Source organism: Sturnus vulgaris, chromosome 2, assembly GCF_052056855.1.
Source record: "Sturnus vulgaris isolate bStuVul1 chromosome 2, bStuVul1.hap1, whole genome shotgun sequence".
Lineage (NCBI taxonomy): Eukaryota > Metazoa > Chordata > Aves > Passeriformes > Sturnidae > Sturnus > Sturnus vulgaris.
In genome coordinates, this window is record NC_142244.1 from 115795842 (window position 1) to 115817437 (window position 21596).

The 21596-nt window shown below is 42.7% G+C and overlaps 1 protein-coding gene across 1 annotated transcript in view; it reads right to left on the reverse strand.

The window, feature by feature from the left end:
• Positions 1-21180, reverse strand: part of PCP4 (Purkinje cell protein 4) — a 47814-nt gene extending 26634 nt beyond the window's left edge. The window contains exons 1-2 of the mRNA XM_014880647.2: positions 21068-21180; positions 2677-2728 (exon numbers count right to left, since the gene is read on the reverse strand). Coding sequence (XP_014736133.1) covers positions 2677-2728; positions 21068-21076 — 61 coding nt within the window. The 5' untranslated portion in view covers positions 21077-21180. The remainder of the gene's footprint in view (positions 1-2676; positions 2729-21067) is intronic.
• Positions 21181-21596: the final 416 nt, after the last annotated feature.

Here is a 21596-nt window from a genome sequence, read left to right on the forward strand (position 1 = left end):
CTGCTGAAGGGAGCTTTGCTAAAGCTGCCACTGCTGCTCTGGGGGTAGGAATTAAACACAATTAAGGATAGACTGTTCCTGTCCAAGGAAGGTCAAAGAAGAACATGCATTTGTGTCTACCCAAACCATCCCTGCTATAAAAGGAATCCTCAGAGACTGAGTTTCCCTGGGTGCTGCACAGTGACAGCAAGGCCATACATGTCTTCAAAGAGGGACACTGCTGATTGCCATGGTCATTATTTTATTTTCTTCAGTTTCAACCTAACCTAGAGGCAAGCCTAAAATTCATTTTCTACTGCAATACATGAACAAAGCTCGACCCCACAGGGTCTCACTGTGTGACTCAAACCCTGAGAAAAGCCAAGCATCTTTATTTGTTGTCTGAGCCAGTTTTCAGCAGCTTTTCCTGATCTGTAAACAAGAGCAAAGACAGCAAGCAGACCAGTTTGCCTTTGCAGACATTGTCAGAGAATGACTTTTCTTTTTTTTTTTCCTTTCTTTTTATAAGATGAAAGAGTTTTTTTGTTTTTCCACCCTCCATCCTTTTCAACAAGAGGGAAACAAGAGGGAAAGTTTCCTTTTGACAGGGAAACAAACACTTGAAGAAGAGGCTAATAACATTTAAGACACGGACATATTGCAGACTTCTGGCCAGAAAAACATGGAAGAGAGGATTTATACTGTGCATGTAGCTTTACAGCACACCCCAATTTTCAGAGCAATAAATCACTGCTTGAATTCTAACCACACAGAGCTAATAAAGACAAAGAGTTACACATTTCTGCTTCTTTGATTTAGCATTCATTCTTAGGTTCAAAGTTCTGATTCTGCTTTATTTTTATGCAAGCATGTGGGCTGGGGAGATCAGAGGACTCTATTCCATCTCCCCTGCTGCTCCTGTGTTTTATGCAGGTGACAGCTTTTCTGCCATAATTTCATTACAAAAAATAATTGGTATCTATTTGCCCAAGATTAACTGTGCTTCTGTATATGTATATTATACATAAAATTATGCTACAACTAGAATCATACATATTTTTGAATTAATGATGCAGCCCTTGCTCACTCAAAATCCCCACTAAGAAAAAAAAATTGCTTTTAAAAAGGCTGCAGAATCAGTAAATCTAAGCTAAACTTGACAACAGGACGATTTTATTCTGGAAAAAAAATTATTTGGGAAAGAAATTCAAGGCAAATGAGCTGAGTTCATAATGTGCTCAAACAGAAAAGAGAAAAACATGCATCCCATGCTGCCCGAATGGCTGACATAATTTTGCTTGCTTTCCTTCCCTGTTAACTTGAAAATGCAAATTGCTTTGCTGTCAGGGTACATTTGTTCCCACTAATTCAAGACACGATAACAAGCCAAAATATTTATTTAGTTGGGTTTTTTTCCACTCCAATTTGTGTTTTATCATATGGGAGCATCATCTATGGATTTCATTTACTCAAACATTATGCAAACAGCCCTTATGGGAAAGTCACCTCCCTGAAATAGGAAAACTATCCATAAAGAAAGCTCTTAATGCTTTAGGATGTGTTGCCTCAAAGTGCCCAAAAATTCTGCTCTGACCAACACTAAAAAGGCCAAAACACATTTCCAAAATAACTGCTCAAATGCCCTATTGGAAAAGCCTTGGCTTTTCAGAGAAGGGACTTGGATCTTTCCTGCTTTTCAGGGGATGAGATGGACACAGAACATGTTCTTTTAATTAGAGCTGGATAAGCAAACAGAAGCAGAGAGCACATTTCATAGTTCAATCCTCTTTCTGATGCTGCTTCTTTTTCAGTTGTGTATATCAAAAATATATAAAATATATTTTTATATTTTCCTTTGAAAAATGCTTCTTATGGTAACCAGCTTTTAATCAAGCATCACTTGTGTGTAAAGCATTTCTGCTCCTATAAGAACTAAAATGATATTTCAGCTGATAAAACCCTAAACAATTACTGTTTTCCTGAAAACTCAGTTTTGCATTCTTCTGGGAGGAAAAAAAAATCAACGTTTTTTAATTAGAATTGTTCGTGCCACTTAAAGGGCTGAAATTAGTCTCTGCCAGCCCCTTTGTTAAGGTCTGAAAAAGCACCATGAGTCACCCCCTGGAGCAGTGGAGATGAATCCAGGTTCACTCCAGTGATGAAATTTGGAGCCTTTTTGCCATCTGGTCCTTCCATGAGTGCTGCTCTATCCACAGTTTCTCTCTAGCAACACTCAAATGAGCTCTAAACAAGTGGATTTTAACTTTGGTGTCTTAGTTCTGGGCCTAAAATTAGGTAGGATTAATCAGACTACAGAAACTCCTTGAGTAAATCCTTTGAAACTTTATTCCTCTTCATCTTCATCATTCATGGAGCAGCTCATAATACCCCACCTTGCTTTTTGGTGTCCTTTTCACAAATATCTAATCTTGTTTTAGCCCCATTTTTGTCTGCTCTGATTAGTGTGATGTTCTTTGGTTTATTACAGTACACACTCAGAAAAGACTCTAGCAAAGAGTTTAAACATACAAATAAAAAGAAAATAAACCTACTGAAGCCCTTCCAGTTTCTCAAACACAATCAAAAGGGAAGTTATGACACCAAAGCCTTCACTACAGGCATCTGTCATTACAGTAAAAAGTATTTTGGCTCCATTTTACTCAGTATTCTCCACCCAGAAATAAAATCAACCCTTACCATTCTCACCAGACGTCTTGTCTTTCCCATTTGTAGCCCCGGTTCCTTGTCTCTGTTAGGGGGAACAAAAAACACAAAACAAGAGGTTAGAACATACTTGAACATGCATTTTCCCCTCGGAATTCCTGGTAATTACACCTGATTTCTCCTCAGTACATTGGACAATCTGTTCACCCTCATGCAACGCTGCTGTGAGACACTGCCAGTGAACCAGGAATGCTTAGCTCCATTTCAAGGTTGGACTCTGTGATCCTGGAGTTCTTTTCTGAAAGAAGTCAGTTATTCGGGTTTTTTGTTTTTACTTAGAGTCAGGATTGAATGCTCGAGAGACAGATTTCTTGTTTGGACTTGGTTGTTTATTAAATCTTATTTATAGTACAGAGAGTTTTTCAGCACTTTTAGTTATTAAGCCAAGAGTGAGCGAAAATGGAGGCGAACTTCACTAGTTGCAAAGTCTGTTAAAGCCTAAGTATCTAATTAAAAGCTAACATTTCTATTATTTATATTTTCAACCCAATGAATAAACACTTGACTTGCATTGCAGTTCTTTCCATCTCCCCAAGAACTATTACCTGAAATCATGAAGAAGGAACAAGACAAGACAATGTCCAAGAACGTCTATCTTGTCCCATATCTATTATGATATTCTAAAACCCCAAATTCCAAACCCTTCACCATGTGAAATCACACACTTGTATTTTAACTACATACCAGTGATTCTAACTTTATTACTCAAATTTGGAAGCCTTCTCCAAGGCCTCAAGTCAAAATCAGTGTTCTCCAGGGGATCAGTGCCAAAAAGCACAGAAAGTTTAAAACTTCCAGGCTTCAGGGTTCCAACACTTTTCCAAGATAAAAAATCTCTGGTTTAGGTCCAGCTGCATCACTCTGTGTGCCCCTGGAGGTAATTCTCACAATGAGTGATGTGTATGTGTGTGATCAGGTTCCCAGCAGTACAGGGGTAGGAGCTACACTGCAGCATTTCATTTCTCCAGCTCCCTGCTGTGCCTTCCCTTCCGTGACTCAGGAGGACTACAGGGAAGTCGTGAGGTTTTGCAGGGACAAAAATTATAAGGGTCAAAGCCCAGCCTGATGTTAATTTGGACAATGCCATAAAAAAGACAAAGTAACAACGTTCCTAGAAACACATTAGTCATGAAAGGAGGGGCTAAGGAGAATCTCCAGACATAATTTTGGCTACAAGATTAGTTTTCTGCTTTGGCAACATGAGAAGATGAAGTTTCCCATTTTAATTCATTTTGTCCAAAGAATAGCCTCCTGAATTTCCGTGAAAAAGAACTGATTTAGATCACTCTGCCAAGTGACAGGTGGCAAACAACGGGGCAGTCGAAATACTCACAGTGGCAGAGTACCAGAGTGGTTACAATAGTAGCGAAATTCCCAGCTTAGGAATGGTCAATCCATGAAAATTATTCTGGATCCCCCAGAGAAAGCATCTCAAGGTGGATTAAGGTATTTAAAGGGTATGGCAAAACTAGCATTTCTTATGCAAAATTATTCATGCTTGTGTGTGTTACTGAAATAGAACTAAAGAAATCATCCTCTATGCTTGTACACCTAAAAATCTAGAATATTAAACTCAGAATAAATCCAGCTGCAGTCAGCCATCAGAGCAGCACATCCTCAATCACTAGAGCAGTGAACAGGTACAAAAGCACTGCAAACTAAACGGTTTTACCAATATCTGGACAGTCATGTGGATTCTCCCATGAAAATTCATACAGCCATACTTATCTGAAGGCATTTTCTCTAAAATTTCTGGTTAAAAACTTCTCTGCTTTGGTTTCTGTCTTTTGCCTTCCCAAGCAGTGGTATTTCCAAGACTTTTTTTTTCTATATAGACCTAATCATGAGGTAAGTACAAAACCTTCATGTGTGCTCTTAGCTCTGACATGGAAAATGGAAATACGTTTTTTTTCTCCCTGGAGCCTCAGAGCCAAGACAAAACCTTGGCCAAAAACAGAGAATGGGATTCTGAAGGGATAAACACCTTTGACAAAACCTAAGTTACCAACAGCCAGAAATCAATACATCCACCCAGCAACCAGTTTTGCTTTGTGCTTTTATTTAAAGTCTGGTTAATAATTCCATGTTTCAACTCTAAACAGCACTTTAAAGAAGATATTAGTGTTCACTTACAAAATACCTTATTTTTCCTATCAATAAAAAGGTGCCTATATTCCTTTTTCTTCCTCTGTATATTTTAAAATGCTTTTTCAAGTTGTCTTATTTCCTGAGCATTTCAGGCTGTGCTACTTAAACTTTATGAAAGCTTCTCTTTCCTCCCTAGGCTATACCTGTCAGGTTCAGTCTGCTTATGATGGAGTGCTGGAATATAGAATCACACATTTATTTCGTGTCTCGAGATTTCCCCTCGGGGAGAGCAGAATGTTGTCAAAGGAAAAGAATAAAAACTTGGGTTTGGTAAATTAAGGTTTTTCTATTCATGAGGTCACAGTATTTTTCTTTAAGTCTGAAATCAGTTGCAATATTCTGCAGCCATTTGTTTGATTGGTGACCACTGGACTTGTACAGAAGGAAACCTGAAAGTCTGCCAAACCAGCTTCTGAGAGCTTTTCCTGTAGTTATAGATGTATTTTGATCTATAAGCCTTGTGCTGTCTTCCAAGTGACTGCAATGGATTTGAAAGTGAGAATCAGCTTCTCATTAACAAGGCACTGAAACTCAGGAAAAAGCCAGATACAATGGGATCATCCTCCTGCAAAGCCTTTAGTCTTTTATTTCAATACTTTCAGTGGACCTACTTTTCAAAACATTTTCAAGGTGTTGGTATTATTAGCAGCTGGAGGGTTTTTTTTCTTTCATCACCTTTCATGATGCTACTGCAGGTTGCAGAACAAAGCTGAGTTTTTTTAATGTGGTTCAGAGCCAAAGGGGACTAAACACGAAGAGGAGTTACTGGGGGTATTTTCAAAAAGCAATGGATGAAATGCTGGTATAACAGATATTGTTCATAGATAAAATAGATGAAATTAAAAATCACTGAAATACAAGAAAAGCAATATTAATTTCTGGGATCTGACAGGCTGAACAGCCCCAGCTCCTTCAGCCCTTCCTCCCAAGAGAGGATTCCCATCCCCTATAGCTTGCAGCCAGCTCCCTTCATTCAGGGATTGCTTCTGGAATTCCACAGCATCTTTTAAGGCAAGCACCAGGACAGAAACATTGAATAAACTTTCCACCAGCCATCAAAGAAACATCAGAGCTAAAATGAACATGAGTGCAAACCCATAACGATTATACAGTAAAACATGATAAACAGTTTTGTTGCTATGTTGTGTAGGAGGAAACAGAGTTTATGACTGCTTCGGGCTATATTAATTTTTAACTCAGTGGTTTTACAAAACACCAAAGACACATAATTTAAAATGTCTCAAAAATCAAAGTGACTCCCAATTTGTCAGCAGAGGAAGTTAAAAAGACTTCTGCCATATGCTCAAAATCCCAGTAAGAAAAGAACAGGTTTGCTTTCCTGTTAAACTCTCACAGCTATGTGCAGAGGCCAGTTAATGTGGTATGAAAATCTGTACTAAATTAGTCCCCAAGGCGAGCAAACTAAGGTCAGAAGTGAACTTGCAGCCAGGAGGACATTTCAAGAAAAATGTTAAATTACTGCAGCAGCTTTTCTACTCATTCTTCTAGCCCCTGCTGCACCCCCGAGCCTAATTTTTGCCTTTAATCTTACATTCTGTTCTTGTCTTGAAATAGCCTGACCTTTTCAGCAATGCTTTTAATTAGCACCTCAGTGTTAGGGATTGCAGCCAGGTGTTGATTAGAGAATTTTTGGGGGCAGAAGGGTTGTTTGTTTTATGGTGAGCCACAGAAAGTCCAAGATCAGGGACATGAAACTGCCACGACGTTGTGACAAATGGGCTCTTCCAGATAATAACAGCATGCTGATGCTTCACCTCAGTGCAGGGTCAACAAGGTACACAGGGCTGTATTCCAGAAAAGCAGTGGCTGCAGATTCTCAACAGGATGTGTTTCTACATAAAAGAATGGAAAAAAGTTCCAAGAGTGGAATTAAAAGAATAGAAACAGGTGGAAAGTTTCAGTAAAGTGGACAGAAGAAAAAGTCAGCTTAGACTGGCAGGGGTGACAAGTATGAAATGTTATTTAGGATGTTTCATATTGGCAAGGAGAACAGCAGGGAAATTTGTGCATATCCTAAGCTTTTCCTAAGCTTTGTTTTGATACCCTAAGGTGTGACTAAAGGAAATACATGTTGGTACTAAGCAACACAAAAAAGCTGTGGCTTTGCCAGCACTGTGCCAAGCAAGCCTTCCCTCTGTATCACACCCATTTTCCATACAAAGATTTCTCTTTGAGAAACATAAATCGAATCCAACTAAGCTATTTCATAAGGACCTTATTTTTTTATAGTATTCTGCTTTAATTTTAAAACAACCTCATCTGTTTCAGCCTTAATGTGAAAAAAAGTACTGAAAAAATACATTTCGAAGATTTAGGAAATTTATGATCCTTCTGCAAATAAAAATGTCACTGAAAATATCTGCTTAGGGACTTGTGGTGTTTTCCAAGCAGGGAAAGCTTCCCAATCACAGCAGAATGACCAGGAGATACATCAGAATCTAAATTAAGATCTAGAATTTAAGTAGGGGCAAGAAGCAAACAGCTTTGACCTGAGATGAGTGGCAACACTCTCATTCTGCAGAATTTCAGATTTTAGTATGATTTTTAGGTAAAGTTCTCCTTTACTGGAGATTTCTGTGTCACCACCTCTTTCTAATGCTATGTACTGACCTATGGCACTCAGTATTTCACACCTTGAAGTGTGAAAAACATTACTCCTAGCCACAACACAGTAATAATTTGGTTTAGAAATTGATACAAAAAATCATAATGCTTAAAATGAAAATTAAGAGCGGGAAAAACTATGTTGCTGTGACAAAAAATATTTTGGATGTTGAAGCTTCAAGGGATTACTGGCCTCTAAGTAACGGGACTGGAATTTTAGCACCACTGTATTTTTCGGAATTGCAGATCAGAAAGCATGGAAATGAACAGCTGGGAGAGAGAAAGTGCACTGCTGGAGAGCCAGGCACAACTTGTATCATTTCACTCATTTCCTTCTAATTATTTCTTCTCTAAACTGGTCTGCAGCACAAACAGATGGCAAATCCCAAACCAACTCTGTGACGTGCAGGTTCACTCACATCAGTCACCTAAAGAACATCTGCAGACAGAGCTGAAGAACCCCCGACAGGAGCTTGAATAAAGCAATAAAAATTGCACAAGACACCACACACATAAACCTTCCTCACTCGTCTATTTGTGCCTCCTTTACAAGTTCCTCTGCTCCTCCACACATTTTTGTAGATGTGATACTGAATATTTATGAGATGAAAGTGTCCTTCAAAGGCCGCTTTTAAGGGAATTGCACCAGGTACAGAACACCTAGCCAAGATTTTGTCAGAATGATGGATAAATCTGATAATGTGTCTGTTACTTCTGTCTTACACATCATTGTGAGAAATCGCAGACCACACTTCCTGAGCAGCCTGACAGAAAGAAAAATTATTTACCAACTTACACTTCCTCACCTATGTATCTCCTCCTCCTTGCATGCTCCTCTACTCCAAGAGTTTTCCACAGCCAGTTTTCTGTCTGTTTTGCTCTGCCAGGGCAGCACAATGTTGCCAGAGCAAGAGCACCAGAATCCATCTTTCCATACTGGCTGTCAAAGCTAAATGATCCCTGGCACTTGGACAATTCTTGTAATTATCCTCATGGGTCAGACAGTTTTCTACTTGACTGGGCTCCTGATTGTCCCTAATTTTATTAAGGCTCTCCTACAGCTATTTTAATAAATTAAAACTACGCAGGTGGGCTGAGATGAGCCGATGGGATTCAAATTGCAGTAGCTACAAGCTGACAGAGGGACAGTGGTTTTTTGTGACTTTTTTTAGTAACTGAAGGGACATGGTTGTGCACACGAATGCACCTTGTCATCCTGGAAAGCACAGGATTATCTGTCCAAAATTAACATGTCTTTGATAACGACAAATGGTGTTGTTTGCAGTGTAGCCATTGCCTATGTGGAACACACATTTTTATTTTATGTATGGCTACACAAAATGCACACAGAGTGCTTAATCACATGGTTGCTCATAGGCTTAGGGCATTTGCTTCAATTTAGGAAATGTGATTTGTTCATTTTTGTCCAGACAGAACTTCTGGCTTGAGGTAAATATTCAGAACAGGCATTTCTGAGTGAACACAGACAGTAGGAGGTCCTTCAGCACTGACCACACCATGGAAGGGTTTGGGCTGGAAGGGACCTAAAAAAATCATCCAATTCCACCCCCTGCCATGGCAGGGACACCTTCCACTGTTCCAGGCTGCTCCAACCCCAGTGTCCAACCTGGCCTTGGGCACTGCCAGGGATCCAGGTGCAGCCACAGTGCTGTCCCTCCATTCCCTGGGTGCTGTCCCTCCATCCCTTGGCAATTGTCTCTCTCCATGGTTCCTGCAGCTCCTTCAGGCCCTGCAAGGCCACCCTGAGCTCAGCCCAAAGCTTCTCCTCTCCAGGCTGAACAATCCCAGCTGTGCCAGCCTTTCCTCCCAGCAGAGCTGCTCCATCCCTCTGCTCATCCTGCTGCCTCCTCTGGACTGGTTCCAGCAGCTCCAGCTCCTCTCTGTGCTGGAACCCTGGGCTGGGGCAGCTCCCAGGATAAATTAGGATAAATCTGATGAAAATGGGCCAAGGGAATCACTGTCTGGGATAGAGGAACCTACTTAAAGTGCTGATTTTAAATATTCTAAAGAGCACAGAAAAGAACTTTAGCTGTGCCCCACTTTTGTCGATGCTGGGCTGTAATTTATAAATCAGCACAGTGAGAACCTGCTGATTTTGTATTCAGATTCCATATAATGTTCTAAACGGAATATTTACACCAACACCAAATGTAATCAACGTAATTAGCACAAACAGTAGCTTGCTTAATATTTAGGTTATTAGCATATTTTGAATTAAAACATTATTTCTCCAAAGACATTGTAATCACAATTTTTTTATTTTTTTTTTCAGAGGCAGGGATTAATGGAATCTTTGAAGTTAATTTTGAAAGCAGCTGCAAGAATGTATTTCCCAAATCCTGTTAATTACCATGCCAGCCATGAGAAGTAATCCCTTTTTTTTTTCCTGCAGGAAATGGAAGATTTGATCCAGCATGGTTTATTTACAGGGTGAACTCAGACGTGGACAAGGAGTTGTCTTCAACTCAGCAGAATTACTTTTATGAGTGGAATTGGAACCTCAGTATGGTACTGTGGAATTTCCCTAAATTGTGTGTTGGGTTTTGTTTAGCAAAGGGCAAAGAGAGTAAAATCAACTACAAAAAAAAACCTTCTCACACCACTTGCCAAAAAGTGACCTCAGTTCTCACTTGGACATGGGTGATACAACCCAAATCCCAATTACACCGAGGTCTCCTCTTTATCCATTTCCAAGGTGACCCAAGAGGAATATTTCAATTACATAAAAATTGATTAAGCTAGATGGCATAAATAAAAATTGCCTGTGATTCTTAAGGTGGTTTCTTCTGTTTTTTCTCCTATTATTTCTTATCTATTGGTAGCATCAGACTTGGCATTACAGTTCCAAAAAGGGCATTTTTAGGCAGGAAACCTCCCTTAAGAACTCCTACTTCCCATTAGAGCCCAATCCAACCACACCTTCCCATGCCCAAGGCCTCATTTCTTTGGAAACAATTGTTTGCAAGGTCACACGGAAAATAGGAGCACTAAAATTATTCAAGTTAAAAATAACCCTTCAGCAGAGCTGTGTTGAAAACAATAATTGAAATGATCCAGCTAAAAAAAAGAAATAAGTATTTCAACTGTTTCTGTTGATCATTTCAGTCCCTAGTTGTGTAGTTGATGTCTCTGATCCACAAACAGTCGTACCAGGGCAACCTAAATTATCAGCCTTGGTCCCCTGTGTGGGAAATACAGGCAGGGCACCTGATTAGGAACAGGAGAACCTTTGGGATCTGGAAAGAGCATTTGGATACAGACAATACCCTGGGAATTCTTTTATGTCAGCATCCCCAGATAGGTCCTAAGCCAATTAAGGCATCAGAGTCCCTGCCTAGGCATAATATCACTGATTGATGGATAGTGTTTTTGTAGCAAAAAATTTACTTTAAATTTTATTCTTTCGAGCCCTTCTGAAGTTTTGGGTAATGCAATTTGCTGAGCTCTGAACCCAGCTGTAATTGAGTTAGAGGTTGTCTTCAAGGGACAGCTTGGATTATTCACAGCGAAAATCAGCACTGACAAATTGCTTCATCTCTGATCATACTGGCTATCATTATTAAAACAGGCTGCTTCTTCCCAGACTGCAAAAATTCTGGTGGCTGGTTTTTTTTTCTGTTGGCATGTTTTTATTTCCAGTTGTACAATTCTAAAAAAAACCCTGTTCTTACTTCCCTGCTGTTTCCCTACATATTTCAGAGGTAAACAGGTATTATCACAGCCAGTTAGACTGCTCTAGTAATTGGGCCAGCCAGGATTTTCCAAAAATATTAATTACGGCAGTTTCAAGCCACTATGCAAAGGAACTTTCTGCCTTCAGCCTCGGGCAAAGCCTTTGATTTTCAAGACAAGAGCAAGACCAAGTGGCAGGGATGTTTCTGCATCACTTACTCCACTGCCCCACCCACTCTGGGAAGCCAGTCTGGTCCCAGGGAGTGACTCGGAGCAGTCCCCCAGCCATGTGCTGGGATGACAGGACCTTCTCCAGGGTCATTCCAGAGGCAGGGAATGACTGCACTGTGAGTTCACAGCAGCCTTGGCAGCACAGCCTTGCCCAGGGGGTGACACAAACCTGGCACATCCCTGCCAGGGGGAGCAGGGATGGGCTGCTGGAGCTGCCCTTGACGTGGGGCATCGCTCTACAGAGGACTAGTCCAGCATTGTTCCAGTCTGGATCAGGAATGATCTGCTGAGAGCTTATGGGGAGCTGCTTTGTTAGGGAGGGGGATGTGGTTGAGAGCAGAGCTCTTGGCACTGGGAGGAAAAAACCTCAGCCAAGGGATTAGAAAGAACCCTGCCACAGTGAAAGGAAAATGGGCAGGGTGAGGCACAAGGTCACCTTGATGGTCAGGAATTAGGGACAGCAATCAAATAAGCTTGTATGTAGCAAACAGAAGACAAGTCAAGTCACTGCCTCTTGCCAAGAGATGGACAGAAAATTGGGATTCCCACAAATCAGAAGCTCTGAGGACCCTGCAGCTGCTCAGGGAAATTGTTGCTGCAATCCATATCATTGCAAACAGCAGCAGAGAAGATAAGAAAGCAATTTTCACAGAAAAGCTTTAGGAGTTCCCAGGTTCCCTGGCCCCAGCAGAGACATACCAGGTTACCTGCCCTAAGACCAAATCCATCCCTGGGAGGGTTCTGAGCCCTTGGCACTGGTTGGCCAGAGAGTATGTGACTGCTCCGTCCCTGGAAGTGTCCAAGGCCAAGGAGGATGGGGTTTGGAGCATTCTGGGATAGTGGAAGGTGTCCCTGCCCATGGCAGGGTTGGAACAAGAAGATCTTTAAGGTCCTTTCCAACCCAAACCATTCTGAACTTCTATGAACTGTGTTTTTCAATTCAAGTTCAATGAAAACTGTCAAGTTTCTCCATGTAATCCTCTTTCATCCCCTCTGTCTTCAGTCTCACGTTATGAACCAGGCTCCATTCTGCACTTTGTGCCTTGCACAGGAAGCAAAAGAGAAAACATTACCCATCTAAACATTTACACCTCATTCACACATGAACATGGCAAAACATCCTGCAATGCTATTAAAAATGGCCCTTAGGTGCTCCTACAAGAAAAGTCATGCATTTTGGTAGTAGTCTCCCATACTTATCCTGTGACTAGAGAGAAAATAGGTTCCTTAGAAGTTCCATGCAGAAAGCAGATTTAGATCCAGCTGTGCTGCCTGACACACTGCAGTCAGACAAAAACATCTATTAAAGACTTACATGGCATGGCTGCAAAAGCTATTGCTAGAATTCAGGTAATTTGCAACTTGGGTTCTCTGCAAGTCACAATATTAAGGTAGAACCTTTGCTGCCAATTTTCCCACACCTGCAGATCCATCCCCTAAATCCAATTCCATGACAAAAGCACACAAAGCTTTTGATCTATGCAAAGAATACAGAACAATTCTCAGAATAAAAGTCCTGTGAGAAGGCAAGGATCTCCTGTAATCTGTCCTGAGAGGTTCATTCAGCTTGCTTTGGGTGTTAGTGCTCTCCAGTAGCTTGCAAAATATGCTGAAGGAAAGAAGTGATAACTAGCCAAGTCTGACTGGCAAATTAAAATTGGCATCAAGCTGGCCTGCCTTAGGCATTTGGCTGCCCTGCTTAAACTGCAGCACATGTGTGCTGGCACATGCACTCTCAAGTGTGCCAAGCCAACAATATGTTTGCTCTCTTCCAGGGGTGTGTATCTGTCAGCTCTGACTGCAGCAGTGATATGTGTGAAGCAGCCATGAAGCCACATGGCTCATTTCTCCCCCCGTGTCATCTGCCTGCCCAGCCACCCTTCCTCCTCCTTCCTTCCCATCAACTTCATGCTTCTAATTTCTGGCAGTTTATCTTCTGCCTCCCTCGACCTCACATTTTGTAAGTACTCTTTTGGAATTCCAAGAAACAGATTTCCATGTCATTCAGATTTCCTCCTGGAACGCTACAATAAAAAGTTCAAATAAAAGTCATTCTTTGGAGCATTTCCATTAGTGTTAAAATTATGTGCTTAAGAGTCAACATGCAGAGTATTCAGTACTTTAATATAAGAGTAATTTAATGCTGGTTATTGCAAAGAGAAGCCTATTTCCTCCAAGGGAAAAAGAAAGATCCCCAAGAGAAAAAAGAACGTCATTTCTTGAAACATTAAGGCCAGAGAATGAAAATCACTAAAATTCAAATGAAGAACACACTTATGATTTTTATGAGGATTATTTTTCTGCCTCTGTAACTCTCACCTAAACTTGGACTTTAGCCTCTTAAAATGTGTTTTCATATTTATCTAGGCATTACACCCTGATATTCACCTGGTCAAACCAACCTCACCCTACTGCCTGGTGAGGCAAACCTGTCATGGGAAAACATTATCATGTCTGTGAAAAACATTCGCACAAATCACTTCCTTCATGTCCTGAATGTCACTAGGAAATGGTCTAAAATCCTCAAGAAATCCCTTATGTCCTCGGATCTATTAATTTTTGTTTCACCTGCTGTTACACACTTGCATTCTGGGGAGAATATTGTTGAGATCATGGTACCTGCTGGGTGACAAGGCTGATTTTGTTGGTTACAATGGACACAGGAGATGCAAAATCATCCCCAGATATTAGCAATGGGTGCTGACAGCTTCCCAACACTGCCCAGGGATTTTGAAGCTGTTCAGACTCCAAGTTTTCTTTTAAGGTCTCTTCCACCTCCTGATTCACTCCAGAAAGCCTGCAAAGTCTTGTCAAGTTGATTTAGCAAGACATGGATTTGTCCCATTTCCAGGGTCAGCCTTGGCTTGGGCATTTCTGAACTGTGCTCCATCATTCCCAGAAAAGGTGCACCCCAAACCCCTACAAATCCCTCCACACCAGTGTATGCAGCCAGGCAGGATTCCCAAAGGGATCCGTCCCTTTCCCTGTTAGGAGACTCCTGTTGTACAGTGAGCCCTGCCCACTCCTTCCAAGTTTAAACCATCAGAACCTGACCACATTTCAGGTTTCTCTGGTTCTACTGCTGCACCTTTCCCCTTCTGCTGGCACCATCCAGTAGCTGTGCCCCACAACCCACCAAGAATTCAACTGCCAGCCAAGGAACACCAGGTAAGGCTGGTGACAAAGCAGCTCAGACCTTTCTGTCAGACATTTAGACTTTGAAGGTATTAAATACACACCTCCAAACTTCTTGGCAGAGCTAGAGTTTGTGTTTCTAAGATCTGATGTCCTCCTACCTGGTGTCACCCTTCTCACCAGCTCCTTGTCTCAGTGCAGGGATCTCTGAGGTCTCCAAGGTCAGACAGAAGGACACAAGATCTTGCAAGTTTTTTTCCTTTCTTCTTTTTCCTTTTGTTTCTTACTTTCATCTCTCACAAAAGAGTGCTCTAACATCATTCTGTCTACTGTTACAGCACTCACAGTGTCAGCTACATCACTGGTTAAGGTCATATTTCATGCACTCTAGACTAAAGTGATAATGCAAGAACATTCAGTGTCTATAAAGCAATACTTTTCTCTTAAGAGGAAGGACAGTTCAGCTGTAACTAATATTCAAATCATGTAGGCAGACAATTTTCTTCTCTGCCTAAACTTGTGCTTCTCCCTCCAAATTCCATGTTAGTGCATAAATAAGGCTTTATCCCTCTTGGTATGAATTGATGAGAGGAGACAACATCAGCCAAAGACCTGCTCTGTGTGACACTTGCCCAATTTACCTCTGAGTAGACTTAGTGTGGTCTCGGAGGAAGTAGATACAGAGAGTGGGGATAAACTGTGACCCCAAATCCTGTCATTGATCATGTTCCACAACTAAATCCCTTTGCAGTTTCTTGCCATTTCCTTTCCTAAGAAGACAAATATATATCATCTGTCTTCCACCTTTTTTTGTAAGGGAACTAGAGATTTAATTTTAATTCAGAAAACCAGATGACAAAGTTAAAAAGGGATTATTTATTATTTGACCTAGTTTATAGGTGTCCACCATATATTTTTATTTCTTTAGAAATCCAATATCCAAACAACTGAAGAAACAGATCTTTCCTTAGAAAGAGAGGGAATGCATGCTTTTCATCTTCATGAGAAGACCCTGTGCCTTGCAGAGAACATGGTGCATGGCTCAGGGAATTTTAGGCTCTGATGCAAGTGAGAAGCTAAAGGAAGGCTCTGCTTTCTCCCATCCTCTTCAGCCAAAGGGGTGTCCCAGGGTTGACATACTCAGTGTTTAGCCCACTCTGGTACAAGCTCTTCCATAGCAGAGTTAAAGAGGCAAAATAGGCAAACACATTTTCCAAGCCATCCCTACAAAAAACTGAGACAGACAGAGCAAATGGCAGTTTGGAAATAGAATATTTTATTCAAATTTTAAAATTTATATAAAACAACAAAACCCCAGAAACCTTGAATGGAAATGCCACCCCTGTTCCTACTGAAGTTAACTGCTACTTTACACCACGTTTCATCACTACCATGATCTAGATAATGCAATAACTGTTGGATGGTGACTCCTATAAGCTTGCCAACTCATTACAAATTTAGGGATATTGGACTAGAAACTAATATTCCTTTGCAACCTGAAATTATGTTGTATTGTCAAACCCTGCAGCATGAAGGTTGGAATAAATTATTCTTTTACAATGAAACATGATATTGAAGCACACTATTAAAGCTAAATGTCCTTTTTTAGAGTGTGTTGCCTGAATCTGTTGGCATTCTATACATGGCAAGAAAACCCGTGAGCTTCTGCCAGTGTCATCAAATTAAGATCAATTTCCAACATCACTTCTAAGTGCTATTTTAGAAGATGCTTGATCCCACTGAAACCACACTGATGGAAAGAGTAGGCAAAGTGACAGATGTAAAACTTATTGTTCTCCCTTCTTCCTCCTCTTTTGAGCTGCAATTTACCACTCAGCTAATAAATAGATGTGAGTTAAAATTAAAAACTGATGTTCATGTGCTTATCGATCCCACCCCCATCCTGTAACAGCTGCAGAATTTCCTCCTCCACTCTGCCATGTTCTTGCTGGGGTTTTTAGAGCTGCACAGTTTTTGTACCTACTGTGGGTATAATGAGGCAAATAATTAACAATTGGGGTCATGGCAAAATCAGAAAAATGCAACCAGAAGGGTCCCCTTGAGGTGAGGGACAGGCTCAGACACCTGCCAGGACTGAAAACACCAGAGCAGAGAACAGGAGCTGCTGTGAATAAACATGGTATGTTCTTCCCTTACAAACACAAAGCCTTATTTCTTTGATTTAGTGCCATCAGGATTACGGTTGTATAATCCTCATTTGTGTTTATGTGGTTCCAAGATGGTAAATACCATTTCAATGGAATGGTTTCAACAGAAATCAGGAGAACAACCCAGGAAGGAACCCCAGTTTTACCATTTAACCACCTGAAGCAGACAATTTCAGCCAAAAACCTCCACTTACACCTAACATTTCACACATTCCCTGTCTTTCTCCAAGAGCCTCCTGCTGAAAACACCTGTCCAGAGGGATAGGGAGATGTTTCAGGTTCTCCCTTAAGTCTGAGGGAAAAGGACACTGTCTCCTGCTGTGGGACATGCCCAAATCGTGAGGTATCACTTGTTTGGAATTGCTGATGGGTGTCTTACACACCTCGAGCACTGGTGAAGCTCCTTTTTCAGAAGAACACCTTTGACCCCAGAGTTATCCCATGTCAGTCTGCATCTTTGCTGCACTGGCTGCTTGGACACCTCCCAGTGAGGGTGGTCTGAGCTCCAAAGCAGAGATTCAGCTCTCCAGGCTGCAGGACAGCTCATGCCCCAGGAATGCTCTGCACCTCCCAGTTACAGGACACAAACACCCTCCATGATCCTTTTTAAGGTGGGCATAGCACAGCAGTGGCTGCAGGATTCCAAAGCCAGCCTAAGGTGAAGGGAAGGAGCCTGTTGTAGCTCAAAGAAGCAAGATTTGGTTTTCTTTGCTTTCAAAGCCTGACCAAAAACTCTGCATTTATGCAGAGATCAAGCCCCCAGCTCTTCACCTTCCCAACAGAGTGTCAGACCCCTAATAGCTCCCTGAATTTCAAGTGCCTGGCTGCTTGACAGCAGGTTCCAAAGGAAAGCCAGAGTATTCTTGCTGCTGTCTGGTAACTAGGCTGATTCTCAAATATAAAAAGCTGCCTGCTCCAAGTACACACCACTCAAGGGGTGCACATCAGCACCCTGGCAATCAGGGCTGCACTTCACTCACGTTGCACGAGGCTCTTCCAATGCATGCTCTTCAATCACAAGTGCCTCAGGCAATCAAAAAGATTTCCCAAATGGTTCTCCTAAAGTCAGACACCTAAATAACTTGTATTAAAGCTGAGCTTGTCCCCTCCACCAGGAGCACCACTCTGGCCCTTTACAATCAAGAGGAAATAAATGCATCCAAGGCAATCTCTGCTGGAGACTCCTCATCCCTGAGCCACTGGAACAGCACCCAGGGCTGTAAGACCACACTGTTGAAGTGCTGTCCTTCCTAAGCCCAGACCTGATTCCTGATGACAACCACGAACATTCCACACAGGAGGCAAGAGTGAACATCATAAAAATGTCTGTGTGATTGAATACTTCTTGTGAACCCTCGTGGCAGGGGAATACCACGACGTAACATCATGTGCAATATGTCAGGATAGTAAAATGACTGATCAGATGACAAGACTCCCTGTGGTGAATCGAGTTTATGCCAGGTGTGAGTCTAGAGGCTCACTGGTACAACTGCTCACTGTGAATTTGGAATTGGTCTGCGGGCCCATTACCCAAGATCTCTTCCCCCAGACCAGCCTGTGTGACTGGAGATCTTTAATGGAAGCCGGGCTGCATCTCATGGCTGCTCATTGACAGCAGCTGCTATTTTCCAGCACAGCTCTCCTCTCTCGGCTCATTAAAAACAGCGGAACAGCCACAGACCGACAGAAAAGGCTCCCTAGTTATTTCAGGACAGACTTTCAGAGCTAAAGAGTTTCAACATACACTGACATTCCCAAGGAATTCCCATACAGCTAAGGCACCTGTCTGCCACGAAACCACGCAGCAAGAAACATAAATCACAATTTGTAAAGCCACTAGATCAACTTTTACACCTCACATTCCCACTGACTACTTATGGGGCCAGACTTCTACCCAGCAGAAGGAACTCATTAAACACATTTTCAGACAAATACTGCAGAGAAAGGAGTGTAGTGCTCTTCCTGTAGAAAAGGTCCTTATCTTTCCAGAAAAAATATAAGCTAGCTCCTATAAAAGAGAAAAGTACTACAGTCAGATGAATGACTGCTTCCTTTTCAGCTTCTTCTACCAGGAGACCGATGATCACAGAATGGTTTGGGTTAGAAAGGACCTTAAAGCCCATCCAGTTCCACCCCTTGCCATGGGCAGGGAAACCTCCCACTATCCCAGGTTGCTCAGAGCCACATCCAGCCTCTTCTTGGACACTTCCAGAGATCCAGGGGCAGCCACAGGTTCTCTGCACAACCTGTTGAAGTGCCTCACCACACTCATAAATCACCCTGATCACTGCCCATAAACAAGGAAAGTTAATTTTGCTTGAAGCAGTAAAATGAGAATTCATGCAAAGTCTCAGTAAATAGCTCAGGGAGATGAAAGCTCTTTTCAGAAATTTCCGTGACTGCATTTCCAGCGCTGCTCAAATCCAGGCAGTTGGTTCCATAGAGCAAAAAAAACCCTTCCCATCCTCCCAACACTGTTGTATGGGGGATAATCTTTTGAGGGCTCTAATTGGGCCTCTTTTCAAACACCCCATCCACAGACTTATGCATTTTTTTGAGCAGATTAAGCCAAAAATAAAAATATCTTTTAATTACAGCATTGCAAGCTAAAACCACCAAGACCCTCCCCAACAGCAAACAGTTATCTAAGAGCTTCCCTTCTGCTCAGGGGGGATTTTACCTCATTTTTTACCAACAATCTTTTGCAATGAGGTGGTTTGGGGTGGTGTAGTTGCTCTCCTCTGCCTTTTGGGGAAGAACTGACAGCAAGGAACAGCAGGGAGGCTTTTCTTCACTAGAGCTGTGAGTGATTAACTCCCCAATTTTGTCAGGGGAATGACAGCAGCACTGAAGACAGGAGTGCAGTGCTCAGTGTCACAGGACACAGCTCTGTGCTAGGGAAACATCTCCCACCTCCAGGGGTTTGCCAGGAATACAGCTCTGTCAGGCACAAATAAATGCACTGTGAATAAATAATTCCTGTGCTAGTAGCAGGGAGGATCTTTATCTTCACAGTGTCTCTTTATAGCCAAAAGGCAATCAGTCTAATTAAAATTATGAAAAGTAATTACTAAACAAATACAACCCAGCACAAAGCTGTGACAATGGTTCATATGGTTATAGTAGGTACAGCAGCACCACCCAAACCTTACTCCTCTCCTTAAGATTTTCCCCCAAATTATAAATTTAAAGAGTGGAATAGTGCTGCTGAATCTCACAACACAACTCAGCCAGCCTGGGCAGCAAAGTCACAGTGGCTGAAATAAAAGGAAAAAAAGCAACAAAAACCCAAAGCCACACTGCACGAACTCCAGCCAGGCGACAGAAACACAGGCAGCAGCAGAGGACAGGTTGTGAAGACATCCCTGTGCCTGATCCCTGCAGGCAGCAGCCATGAGGATTTCCTCTGCTCTCCCCACCTGGCACGACCTGAAAGCCAAAATGTGAGCAGCTCCTCACAAATCCCTGCACCACAGACCAGGCTGCTCCAGCTTTTCACCTCCGGCTTACACCTCGTGGAAAACCACAGCTGAGTGTAACACCTGCACAGCAAACAGTCACAGCTCATCCGGTGTCACTCTCAATTTTGCTTCTAAAAAAAGGAAAATCCCATTTGTTAATGGAGCAGCAGGTGTTTTGTAACAAACAGCCACCAAAAATAGGCGCTGGGTAAGGCATAGTTACAGGTACCTCTGCTGATCCCAAAAAAATGAGCTGCACTAGAGAACGTGGGATCTCTCAGCTAAACCTAAGGACTTGTTCTGTCTAACAATATATTTAACTAAAAAAAATTCTAGTTTGAACTTTTCCACTGCAAAGAAAAAGAAAAGCAAGCAAAAATCCCCACAACTACCAAATTTCAGCTTATTTATTTACAGAGGTACAAGTGATCCTTACATGTTTGGCACTATTTACATTTTTTCGCCTCGATTGTAATCCTTCTCAGGACACCACTTACAAAGTTTACATCAGCACCCAACCACAAACAGGGCGGTTTTTTCCATGAGCTCTAGCAGGCAACTTTCCCACAACTTATTAAATCCTCCTTTCTACACAAGAAAGCGCTAGGTAGATATGAGAAATTAGCGGGGATTTTTAATTAGGAATCTCCATCGGCGTGCCCGGTCCTTCAAAGGGCAAAACCAGCACCTTGCTTTATTCGACAAGCACACACACACACCTGTGGGGATGCGTTTATCAGCGTTTAAGAGGAGATGCTGAGAACCACCCCCCCCGCCTTTCCTCCCGGGGAACCTCCGGAGCATCCCCGCGTTCCCAGCCCGGGATGCGCCTTTCCCTTCGCGTGGAGGTGAAGGTGCCATTGTCCCTCCGAGGTGTCCCCCGCCCCGCTCAGCCCGGCTCACCTCGCTCATGTCGCGACAGTGACAGTGGCAGCGGCCCCGCCGGCGCTCAGCGCTCCCGCCGCCCCGCGAGCCGCGTTAAGAAGCGGCGCCGCGCGCCCGGCCCGGCCCGCGCCAGCCAATCAGCGGCCCGCGCGCGCGGGCCCCACCCAATCCCCGCGCTCCCCGCATCCCGAGAGCGCGCGGCGCCCCCTGGCGGCTCTCACGGCCCTCACCGCCCTCACGGCCGGGAGCGCTTCCCGCGTCCTCCTCATCCTCACCCTCCGCTTTTTATCCTCCTTTTCTTCCTCCTCTTCCTCACCCTCCTCCTCCTTCCTCCTGCACTGCCCCGAGTGCCCGGCACCATGCGCGCCACTTTGGGGTGTGCTTCGGGCATCCCCACAGGGGAGAGACACGAACTCCAGGTGTGCTGGAGGCAGCCTGGGAATGGGGAATTATTGTGCCAGATCAGACGAATAAATTAAATGAGGAACTTTGTTTGTTTTTTACTGTGAGGGTGGTGAGGCACTGGAACACGGGGAGGTTGTGGATG